At 42.5% G+C, this 12,691-nt stretch overlaps 1 protein-coding gene across 9 annotated transcripts in view; it reads right to left on the reverse strand.

The window, feature by feature from the left end:
• The window catches only part of STARD13 (StAR related lipid transfer domain containing 13), a 309,280-nt gene that overhangs the window by 35,816 nt on the left and 260,773 nt on the right, over positions 1-12,691 (reverse strand). For all 9 annotated transcript variants that reach the window (XM_075084943.1, XM_075084952.1, XM_075084931.1 and 6 more), the window contains 2 exons: positions 3,476-3,547; positions 1,369-1,450 (listed from right to left, as the gene is read on the reverse strand). In XM_075084943.1, coding sequence (XP_074941044.1) covers positions 1,369-1,450; positions 3,476-3,547 — 154 coding nt within the window. The remainder of the gene's footprint in view (positions 1-1,368; positions 1,451-3,475; positions 3,548-12,691) is intronic.

Here is a 12,691-nt window from a genome sequence, read left to right on the forward strand (position 1 = left end):
TGTCTTCCACCATTCCAGACTGAAGCAGGCGGGATGTATGCATGTGTGAGAAGAAGGTTTCTTAGGCATGGGCATAGCAATCCCTCCCACCAAGCTGTAGAGAACAGCAGTGGATCAAGTCTGCAGTTATTCTGCTCCCTGGCATCCTTGAGAGCAATCACTGAAGGATCCAAGTCTTTCCTACTGATTTGTCTTCAGATGCAATGGCTACTACACAGAGGAAGAGAATATTCTGTTTCTTATAACCACAATAGACAAAATGAGAAGAAACAGGTCTCACTTGGAGGAAGGGACTTTTGGGAAAGCATTCTAACAGCTATGCCCAGGAATTACCTGGATCCTCAGGAAGGAGGCCATAGCCCAGGATGAAGAGATGGACTAGATGAACTCTTTTCCAGCCCTATTTTCTATGATTCTTTATGCAGAGAAACTCTCTCTACAGTCTTCCATCACAGACTCATTAATCCCTGCAATGCACAGTACGATGTGCAGTGGAACAGCATACACACCCTGATTACATTAGCCACAGTTGCAGAAGGGGAAATAAAGTTTTGTCCAGTTATCCTGATTTTGGTGTTGTGAAAAGTTTCCATCACATGTAATAAAGCTTGCTTGGTCAGGGGCCAGATGTTCCTTTGTCCTTGCTGAAGAGGGGAGGAGCAGAACCCAGCTTGAGCTGAGCAGAGGACAAAGAAGAGGGAAACAATGCCTCTGCAATGTGGTTTTGCAAAACTACCACAGAATTGCTGTTTCTTGAGTCCTGGGGGACAGTACTTGAGCAATGCGATATGGTATATTCATCACAGGCAGAGTATAAAAAGCTAGATAAACAGCAAACACAAGCCCTCTGGGAGGGGCAAACCAGTGATTAGTTGTAGCAGCTGTAGTACTGTGGGGTTCTGGCCCTACTTCTCTTACTGGTGCCAAAAGGAGAGTACCAAGGGAATCCAAGCAGCATGAAAACCATGTCTGCTGCCAAGAAAGTACTCGCTGAATTCTGTGCAATGAAGTTTCACCTTTTCTGCTGTGCTTGGACATAAGTTATTCATGTGCAACTCAAATGCGACTCTCACTTATTCAGGGTTTGCTTGTACTGCTGCGTAAGTTTTTTCCTAAAAGGCAGGTGTTTCAAATCCATTGGATTTGGATATTCTCCAATCATGTGATGTTTTCTATGAGTGTAGTAGGGTCCTACTCCAGGATTTTCTATAAGAGAAATGAATTCAGAATGGTAGCATTATAGATAACATTTCTAAATTCATGTGGACAAGCAAACATCTCTGCTGCTCTTTCTGCTGCTATGCTAACAAACAACAAATCAGCTCAGGTTTTTAAATTATCAGAAAATAAACTTTAGGTGTTATTTACCTGCAAAGAGGTTCTACAAGGTCCTTGTCAAGAAAATCATGATCTTTCTTTACTGAAGCAATGTCAATGGGAAACTGGGAGTCTATAAAAGGAGACACATTATTAAGATGACCGCTTTCTATTCAAATGAAAATACATTGTCTACATCTAAAATGCTCTGCATGTGCTTGCTCACTGAAATCTAGTTTGACTGATTTCACTCAGCTCTGGTTCCCTTCCAGCTGTATCTGTGACCCTTTCGGTCACTTCAATTTTTTTTTTCCTTCTGTTAAAGGTATAGTTGAACGTTCTGTGCACCAAAGAGAGAGCAAGATTATTCCTTTTTGGCTTTAATAAGATACTCAAATGTTAGCTGTTCTTTCTAGCACCTAGCACAAACGAATGAAATCAGGGAATTACCAATACACTTTATCCACATGAGCAACAACATTCTCCATTCCCATCACAATGGCTTAATGAGTTATTTGCTAGACAGACTTTTCCCATGAAACAGAAACGTTCTGCACTTTTTGCTTTTAGTATAGGTCCCAATAACAACAATTTCAGACAAAGGGTTACTTAAGTAATAGAGACAAAAAAGTGAGCTGAATTATAACTCCCAATATTAGCTAAAAAGCCAGGCTAGTGTGCTGGAAGCTGACATTTGTAATGAAGAGTGACATGGCTGTAACGCGTTAGTGGGCTCCGTAAGAGTGGGATGGGTTCCAGTGCAGTGGCTGCTCTCCAGACTGCTCTGACATGCTTAGGTACTGCAGCAAGATGCTGGGATACAGGAGCTGCAGCCAGCATTTTCAGACACTAGTGCTTAACACTGACATAATAGATGCCTGTAAAAAGGACCTTGTTTTCAGAGACGCAGACTGTCTAGAGTGCATATTGACTGTATGGGAACTGTGGGAGTCCAGCACAGTTTGCTTTTTGGAGGGAACAACTTCAGCAGGCAGCAGGCTCTTCTTTCCCTGGGAGGTGGGGATCCAGCATAGATACTCTGATTACAAGGCAAACACAAAAATACTACTGGGCACCCAGGGACTGTGGTAGACACACATCTATGTCAGCTTTGGCCTCCAGCCTTTTTAGTCTTAGCTCCTTGCTGGGTTTAACAGAGCTTGCCTGACTCCTGAGGAGCCACCTGAGTATCTCTGCATTGTGCTGCCAGTAGCCAGGCACCTGAGCGGCCTGCCAGGAGCCAGCACCTGAGCCTGGAGGGACCTCAGCTGGCCATCAGAAGCCACAGAGGTGTCCTTGTCCATCCCACGCGTGGGGATGGATGGTGTTTGAGCCGGCTCTCAGCAGAGCTGACTCTGATGCACAAGGTTTCTTGGCCATCGCTCCATGTGTGGAGCCATGCTGCCTCCAGACCCAAGCTGACCCTGGAAGGTGTCCAGCTGTGTTTGGCAGAGCTGTGCTTTGGCTACTAAGCCTGAGCGGGCCTGAGCTGGCTCTGTGTCCCTGGCAGAGAGAATATACAGTTTGGGAAAAATGAGGATCAGCTGCAGTTTCCCTCTCAGCATTGAGCAAGGGAGAGCAGGAAAAACCCAATCCCAGTCCCCTGCTTCTGAATGCAGCAGCAGTGCAACCACTTGCCCAGCCCTCAGGGACACCACTTCCCTGGGTGCAAATTTTACAGCTAGGAAAGGGACAGGGCCATTTGCTTTGAGTTGGCACCAAAATACTGGCTTTTATTGCTTTGCAAATGCAAAACACAGCTCTGATTATTCACTTTTGGTAACTTTGCAGAGTTTTCAATCTTATTTTCAGTAGGATTGAAATTCTCAGTAACTTCCAGTGTTTTCAATCTTACTTTAGACATAGTTCAGGAAGTTTAAAAAAAAAAAAGAGCCCTATGTATTTGGATATTTTCTAATTGTTTTTGTTAATCTGTGAGGTTTACAGAAACTATGTCCTCTTTTTTTATTTTCATGGCTACAAGGGCAAGAATCTTACTTTTCTTTAGGCACTCGTATGACTCCAGCAGCTGAGGCTTTGTGAAGCAGCCAGCCATGGCCATAACTCAGTCAAATGTAGAGTTGGCCGACTGCAAGCTCTCCTGGCAACAGCCCAGTGCACTTTCAGTACCGTACAAAGAGGAGAAAAACCTACTTACCCTCATAGAACTGAGCATATTGGGGAAATCCAGCTGCACGTAACCAGTCACACGCTTCCTTTGCTTCGATTTCTGAGCAGAAAGAGGAAAGGGAACAGTTCACACTTTGTTATTTTGCATTAGAAGTGCTTTTAATTAAAGGAAATAGCAAAGATAGTAGTAGCTGTTTGTTGCTTTAAAGTGCCATCATCACTCTGAAGTATTTTTTAATAGCATCAGAAAATAAAATAGTCCCTCAAAGAAATCCCCCTGCCTCCACAGGACTCTCAGGTTTGCACAGCTGCTTGCTGACTGGGGTGAAGTGTTGATCACCTCCAAGCAGCAGGAGAAGTTGCTCAGCCAGGTTTGTGGTCCTGTGTCCTATCCTCCCCCAAGGATAAACTGTTGGGGAGAGGTGAAGATGAAGCAGGGTGGAAATGGGGTGACCTGGAGCATGCACTGTCACCTGTCTTCTCCTGCTCTAACACTTCTTGCGGAGAAAAATCCCACATGTACGCCACTGAAAGCTCTGCCAGGAAAACCCCAGTGTTACCGAAGGGACAACGGCACAGGTAGGATGCACCTTCCTACCTTTAGCCATCTGAACTCCATTATGCAAACTCTCTCCATAGTCAATAGAGAGACAATTACTTCCAAAGGGTGATTCATTTCACCTTAAAGTAGTGTCTAAAATAGGTGGTATAAATCAACTACTGACAATGCTTTTCTTTTGTGACTGCTAATGGAGGATAAAGAGCTACAAGTATGTCTGTGCAGCTAAATAAAATATACAGGCAGTAGCTTCAAGCACTGGACCTCAGACTGCTCACTCTTTAATTTTAATCCACTTCCAGGCCTGTTTTGGACTGTTCCAGTTATCTATTAAGACAAATCTTTTCTTGAGAAGCCTAGTACTAGGCAGTGAGGAGAGGAATCAGTCTGTGTCATCTTGTCCCTGCCTGTCCACTATTTAGAAGTATGGACACAGCTGATGCTGAACTAGCTTTCCCCTTTCAAACAGCTTTCACTGGGTAAGATGTATCCCACCGCTATGGAAGAGGTGGGGGAATCGTCAGCTGGACAAAAGAATAGTCCCTCCTTATTTTCGGGGTGACAGTAGGAATAGGTGAGCATGAGGGAATGGAATAAAATCATGTTCAAGAGGGGGACTACATAAGACCTAAAGCTTTTTGCACACAAGAGGCAGATCCACCCCTTGCAATTACTAAAGCAGCAGTAAGTAAATGTCGGCTACACAACAACAGAGGATAAATTTCAAAGTGTCTCCGGCAAAACAGACTTTGTGCACTCCAGCAGTCACACACACAGTTGTGCACCCAACCTCTGAGATGACCGATGCATGTTGACATAGGGTACCTCAACTTCTACCAAGCTCCATGGGCTCGTTTTCTTGAAAGCAGTGTGCTAGGCACGGCTCTACCCAGCACCCATGCTGCCTGCGTGTGCAGCTGCTCCCAGAGCGACTGGAGGAACAACTGAAAATAGAGGTTCACCAGATAAATGTAGGTTGCTGAGGAAACCTGGGCAACATCTTGCTGCCCAGACCTACATGAGGATCTACCACTTGAACAGTTTTGGTTTACAATATCAAAGCCAAAACACATATCTGTACCTCTCACATTTGCAAAATGCTAAGGAATGGAGAGTGCAGGTGTTGAAGAAAATAGACGTTTTATGTTGCCTATTACTCAACCTGAATGAACCAGTCAAGGGTTTTGGCAGATTTGTAGTTGTAAAATCTAGGCAACCATAATACAAGCCCCTAAATATAAAACAAGCAATGGAACTGGAAAAAGAAAATCAGGCTTACTTGCTCTTCTGCATGTTCTGCCTTGCATGCAAAGAAACTCTAGCTAAAAATCTGTTTTCTAATAAAATGCATTTTTATAGATAGGAGATGCTGGTGTGAATTCTTCCCCATGTAATTCTTTTCAAATCACTCATTATACCCTTAATGACTTTACCCACTGAAGCTCACCATAAAACCTGCTTTGAATAGACCCTGCAGTATGTGACCCACACACCTTTCTGATCCTCTAAATACTCAGTCACACCAGCAAATTTTGACGCAGAAATCAAAATTCAGCATACAAGGTCTACTTATCAAAAGCCCGATTTCCCGAAGCTGATTAGAGAGCCACTAACAGCTCCGCAATGGCCGCAATCATTAGCAGTGCTGAAAAGGATTTACCACCAGGTCTTCATTTGCTTTGACATTAGTTCATGTCAAGGCCAAAAAAAGGAGTATGAAAGTACATTCAGTTCTTAACACCGCACAAAGGAATGAGCAGCTTACATAAAACGTGGCTCTCACTACTGCACATCTGTGTGCTGAAAGCACATCTCTATTATGTTCCAGTGAGACTGAATATTTTTATTAAATGCTTGGAAAAAAGACAAGTCTTTATACTTTTTTCTTTTGCTTAATTCAATCTCATGAAACACAGATGAATCAATCCCATTTCAAAATGTATTTTACAACTCAGAACAGCTGTATGTACATTCTAGCTTCATCTGGCCTGGAAGCACAACTAATAGGCTGTGGGTGATGGAGAATGCTACCATTTAATGCTTTTATACACTTCTCATATTTCAGTGTTTTTTACAGTTGGCTGCTTAGAGGAGCTTGCTGAGGAATCTTCCTGCAGTCCAAGTGAGATCTAAAAAATCTCAGGTTGCAATGGGTGAATAATTGCAGAGAATAACCAAGGAAGTAAATCTCACCCATTTTTTTTTCTTTTGTATGAGACTGTAACACACTGCAACCAGTCAAAAATGATCAATGGATTAACTTCTGCTTTCAAATCTTTAACAATATGTCCTCCATGAAGGAATCTATTGGGAGTATTCTCATTTTCTAAACTATCATCTCAAACAAACAGATTCCCCCTTGACTAAGATCTGCTAAGTCAACTTCCAGGATACCTGGTCTTGGACACATATCAATGCCCAGTTCCCTCCCTTATCTCTCTTTCTATTTTGGTCTTATGCAGAGTACAGCAGAAGGGGAGAAGTGCAATGTGCTGCTGGCCCAGCCAATAATATGACTTTGCTCATATCAGTGTATTTCTACTGGCTAAAGGCACCTGTCCCAGCCATTGCCCTCGTGGCCGCTCCTGCAGTTCGGGTGAGAAGGCACAGCCAAGGACTTACTCCTCAGCAGACACCTAAGGTGATTTCTATTATCTTGTTCTGGGCATGTAATCCAAGTTATAGTTCAGAATGCAACACAGATTCTTTCATTACTGGACACTGTAATGCTTAAAACATAATTTGAGATGCTCAGTTTAACCTTCTCTTTCTCTGTACATACTCTAATATTTGCCTTTTTTTACTTGCTAGTTAAATATCAGTGGAAGCTTCTTTGAGAAGAGATGAGTACACCATCAAAAGGACCTTGCTGAAGCTGTTGATGAGGGGTTGCATATATATTTTTCGCAGTGTTAGTCCAGTTCTGTTCCCACATCCATGCTAATGCAGGGGTCTGAACCAGCCTGCAGCAGCTGCACTGTCTTGGCGCAGCCCTGAAGGACCTGGAAAACTACTTGCGGTCACAGGTGACTCCAAGGCAGATTGTCAACAGCACAGAGAAGGGCTGTCATGCTGAGAAGAGTGATTTTAGAGAGGACAAGGCTTGTAGTTTTGTGCTCAAGGCTGGCAGAAGCCACAGGTCCTCCCAGAAGCACGTGAGCCACCACTGACCCACAAGCAGCATCTGCCTTTGTGTGACCAAAAGGCTGCTCACCCCAGCACACCTGATGGTGGGTTTGTGCTTATGCAGTACTGCCCTGCTCTGCTGACTGGAAAAAAAGTCAGGGATAATTTACCTACTGCTTTCCACTTGCTTGTGCAGCAGTTAATGACGATCATCAATTATTAAGGCTAGATAATAACTCAGTCACAGATATTGACAAGCGATAATATGTCTCACAGTACTTGAATTCTCAGGGTTTTTATCAGTTTTTAGTTGAAGCTGCCAGGACACAAGTTTCTCTTTTCCATTTCACTTTTCTACCAGTAGTGAGTGATAATTGAGATCCACGCATGCAAAAACCTTCCAGCCACATTTATGGGGAGATTGGGGTAATGATCTCCTCATGGCCCTCACATCCCCTTCATCTACCAGGTCTTTCCAGGAGGTACATCCAAGGCCCCCTGTGCACAGACGTGGCTGGTGACCTTCCTTGCATCTCGCCCAGAGGCTCCCCAGAAGTTGCCTCCTGCCTCACCAAAACCTTTCATATGCAATCAGGGACTTAAAACCTTGTCACACACCTCTTTGATCAGCCAAGCTATCTTCCCCACCCGACCACAGGACTGTGTCTTAATCTTTCTTCCTAGAGTTGTCCCACTGTGTATTAAATTAAATGTTTATCAGAGATACTCATATGGTAGGCCAAAGCATATATGCACAGCAGAGGTTGAACTGCAAATCTCTGATCCATATTTTTTTACTTATTTAGGATGTATGTAGAGCAAAGTAAGGAGAGAGGTTCACCCAGAAAGCATGACAGATATTCAGGCCACAGCTGGGACTTGCCTTTGAGTCCATCTCAAGTGTTAAGCAGGTTTGAGCTTGTCTCCTGCAGACTATATGGGTGCTCTGGCTATTCTGGGCTGAAATGGAGTTGGCCGCTTGCAGTCTTTCTCTCTCTCCCAATACTTTTGCCTGATTCTTCACAAACTGCATTGACATTGCCCAACACCAGAAGACTCCAGCAGCCAGCTGTCACCAAAGGGGTCATCCTGCCCTGCCTGCCCCAATCCTCTAAGCTAGCAACACCCCCCCCCCCCAAACTGTTAATGGTCTGCTGTTGGATTAGCAAACTGACTCAGATCCTCTAAGGTTCCTTTTCAGTCCATATTAGCTCCATTTTAATGAGCCCAAGAAAACCAAACCATCGGGACAGTCATTCCTCATGTGAAAGAGAACTGTCTAAAAATTTATTTGGAGAAAATTGCTCTGTCAAGAGGAAATCATGTAAATAAATTAATTTTCTAGCTTGGGATCTTATCACTGTCCATGAATATTGGTGCTAAGACCTAGATACTACAATCCTTTCCCTTTTCCTGTCTAGACATCAGCATTTCATCTTGCTTCTGCCTTTCTGCCATTCTCTTTCTGTCTTCTCTATCTTCTGTTTTGGTGTTTCTCCCTTTTTTTTAAACTACATTTTTTTATTTAAGTTTCAGATATACCTTTGCACAATGCAGTGAAAGAAACAACCACTAGAATAAATAAGGTACATAATTACCCCATTTATTTTGTTTATGTCAACTTCATGTGATAACCTTTATTATTCATCTGTCTGTAACAAATCACTGTTTATGCTCATTTTTTTATTCCCCTGATATTGCTCACCACTTAAATCTAATTTACTAGACTCAAGACAAAATATCTGTGGGTGTTAGAGAAAATGATTAATCACAGAATCACAGAATGGTAGGGGTTGGAAGGGACCTCTGGAGATCATCTTGTCCAACACCCCTGCTTGAGCAGGTACACCTAGAGCAGGTGGCACAGGAAAGCATCCAGGTGGGTTTTGAATGTCTCCAGGGAAGGAGACTCCACAGCCTCCCTGGGCAGCCGGTTCCACTGCTCTGTCACCCTCACAGGAAAAAATTTTTTTCTCATGTTTAGCTGGAACTTCCTTGTTCCAACTTGTGCCCATTGCCCATTGTCCTGTCATTGGGCACCATTGAAAAGACCCCAGTCCCATCATCCTGACGCCCACCCTTTAGATATTTATAGGTATTGATGAAATCCCCCCTCAGTCTTCTCTTCTCCAGGTTGAACGAACCCAGATGTCTCAGCCTTTCCTCATAAGGGAGATGCTCCAGCCCCCTGATCATCTTGGTAGCTCTCCACTGGACTTGCTTGAGCAGTTCTGTGTCCTTCTTGAACTGGGGGCCCCAAAACTGGCCACAGTACTCCAAAACTCAAGTCATTGGAAAGGTGTGTATTTTATTGTGCAGCCACATCAGCAAGATCCAGTGGCAATCACAAGCTGGTCTGTTAGGCAGAAGAGGTCTCAGTCTTGCAGATGTTTGGGAGTAAAGTAACAGCTTCATTATAGCTCATGGTGTTTGCAGGTGGTTAGTCTCGTGCTATGCTTTACATTAATTTTTGGTCCTTGTCTTACTCTCTCCTTCAAGAGGAGGAAAACTGTTGGGATGACAGTGTTTGTACTGCATCTTCCAGAACAATGTCTACCTGGCATTTTAGGGTCAGTCTAGAGGCTCAGCTAAACCCTGGGTTTAATAATACCTTTTACTCTCAGGAACCACTGTGGACCTGTGTCAAAGGTGAACTCCTGGGATGGGGAGGGGGCGGTGGGGGATTGATTGTGTCTTAAACCTGAGGCATGCTCAAGGCAGTTGTAGAAACTATGTGGGAGAGCTTCAGCCTTGCTGGTCTTGATGCATCCCTTTTGCCCCATACGCCTATCATGTCGCCAGCAAGCCATGCCACTGCCTTGATATCTTCCCAGAAGAGCACTCATGAGGGCAGGTGGGATCTGTTCAGTTCAGGCTGAAGCTGTGTAAGAATATGTCCAGTGTGTTTCAGCTTCTTCTTGCTGCCTAGCCCGAGGTACTTCAATGGCCCTCATTGCTTTCTTGCTCCTACATCTCATAGTCTTTAAGATATTTATTCATGTAACTCTTTTTCTTATTTTACAAATGGGGATTTAAACCACTTCAAAAGTGCATAAGCAGGTTAGAGACAAGACTGGTGGCAATTAGCTGCCTGACTCCTTTAACTGCCCATAAAAATACGGCTATGTCATTCCTCAGTTACTAATACCCTTAGAAATCTGATCTGGACAGACCAAATCCCAAATCTCTGTAGTTCTTAAATACCTAAACCCACCATGCCATTGTCACTCAGCTGCTATGTAACACTAAAGGCTGATAGGTTTCCATTGAATGGCATTTGCAAAGATACTTCAGAGCTAAGAAATTAGACCTCAGTAGGGTAGAGGTGCAAAATTGTAAAAAGCAGGAAAATATTTGTAAATATGAGAAAAGGTGACTTTTCAAGGTCACATAGGAAATTCACAGCAAAAGAGAAGTTCACATCTATAGCTTGCAAGAAGCAGGTTAATACCCTAACTACTAGATTATGGTCTCGCCTCACTATTGCAAAGCAGGTTTGTGTAGATCATGGAAAAATACAAAGCTTCTCATATTCCCTAAGGAAGAAGTCTCATGCAATTTAATAAAGACAGATACAATTTTCTGTAACACTTTTATGTTGCATTGTACTCACTGGAATTCTTTAAAAGAGAAAATCCTAAAGTTTTATTTATAGGATGGTATAAAGTTTTGTGCAAAAGATATTGGTGTCTCTGAATTTATTTAAGCTTTTAGCATGATTTCATGAGAACTCCATTTGAGGGAATGCTTTTAGGCCCAGGTCTGATGGTTTACACCATGCCCTTTCACTCTACAGGACTTGTCCAGAAGAACAGCAACAATAATGCAAGGGTAATTGTGCCATGCACCTGTAAAATTACCATTTATGGTACAAATATATAATAAATAAAATAAAACATAAGCATACAATGATTTTGTATTATTCTACTACACTATGATGCATAGTCTTCAATAAATCCTGATAATAAGGTTTTCAAAAGTGGAATTTCATTGGAATTATTTTATATCATGCTGTATAATTACTATGAGAGGCAAGGTTATGTTTTGCAAGCAAGGAACAAATAAAGCTGTCAAAGTGTCATTTTCATAGACCTTAAGATTTCACAGAATATTGTGGTACCAGTAATAATACAATAAAATATGGACCTTTTAAACTACTGAGGCTGAATATAAATCAAATGTCAATAGAAAAAAGATCCTTTCAAGCTCATGAGTAGTTTCTTTATGTGTAATTCTTTACACTTGATGAAAAATAGTCAGATGATGTCCATTCATACTCTGACTTCTTAGAAAGGTTTAAAGTGAGAAGCATGATTATTTATGGACATGAAAAAAAAACTCATGTGCTGAGAGATGAAAAGATTGGGACTGTTTACCTTGGAGAGCAGATGAATAAGGACGGGTTATGATAAAAACATAAAAAATCAGGGGTAATACAAAAATAGGAAATTGGGAACTTCTATTCACTCTACCTTGCAGCACTTGGAAAGGAGATTAATGAAATGGGAGGAATGAAAAAGAAGGAAGGCAATTTGAACTGATAAAATATTTTTTATAGCAATCTATAAAACTCATTGACAAAGGACACTGGATCAGGAGATGAGTGGGCGCGTACTCTGCTGGGGTCTTATCTGACTACTCACTGCTACCACCACAGATCTGGAAAAGGATCCTCCAGAATGGAATAAATGAAACCAAACTAAAGACAGTGTTATGAGATTTTTTTTTTTCCTGGTTAGATGACCCTTTATATAGCTTTTCCTCCTGAGTTACTGACATTCCTATTGCTCAGACATAGTCTGGGACTATATGAACTGTTTCTTTCAACCGCTATGACAATTGTTTTGCTCCCTACTATAACCAAATCCTGCACAGCCCAGCTGGGCAACTTCTTGTCAGCCTTTTATCAAAGCAAAGCTGCATTTCCCAAGAAGTCAGAAGAAAGGTGTGTTATTCTGGCAAGGAGCTAGGTAGCTAACTCCTCTTTGGGTGAAAGGATTATGCTGAACTCCTTTCCTAAATTAATGGGATACTGGTAAAACTGGTATGCCTGAGATCTATAGCAGGTTCACCAGGCATGAAACTTTACAGGTCTGGGAACACTGTGCTTGTATTAATATTTTTTTACATCTAGATCTCATCAGAGCTAGGTATATAACACAATGGTTTCACTCATGCTAATAACATGAAGGCAGCTATGCAAATAGCACCTCGACAACAGGGAAAGCACTACAGTTGGCAGTGTAAGAGAGACCTTTGTATAGTGTGCAACACCACACAAGCTCTTTAAGGTGAGAGGTGACTTGCAAAGGCCATTGAAGCAGCCAGCACAACACACCAGCAAGGACACAGGGACACATAAAGACCTCAGGACCAAGAAATAACCTGAGGGACTCCCAATTCAGAATAATTAGATGCCCTTCCAGGCAGCCATCACTGTCCATAAGAGTCTTTAGCATAAAATCAGTTCTCCAGGGATTTCTCCCATTATATAGACTTCTAAGTAACTCCCTCTGCCGAGGCATAGGGTGTTCAGCACAATCAGGTACCTAAATATGA

This window comes from Phalacrocorax aristotelis, chromosome 1 (assembly GCF_949628215.1).
Source record: "Phalacrocorax aristotelis chromosome 1, bGulAri2.1, whole genome shotgun sequence".
NCBI lineage: Eukaryota > Metazoa > Chordata > Aves > Suliformes > Phalacrocoracidae > Phalacrocorax > Phalacrocorax aristotelis.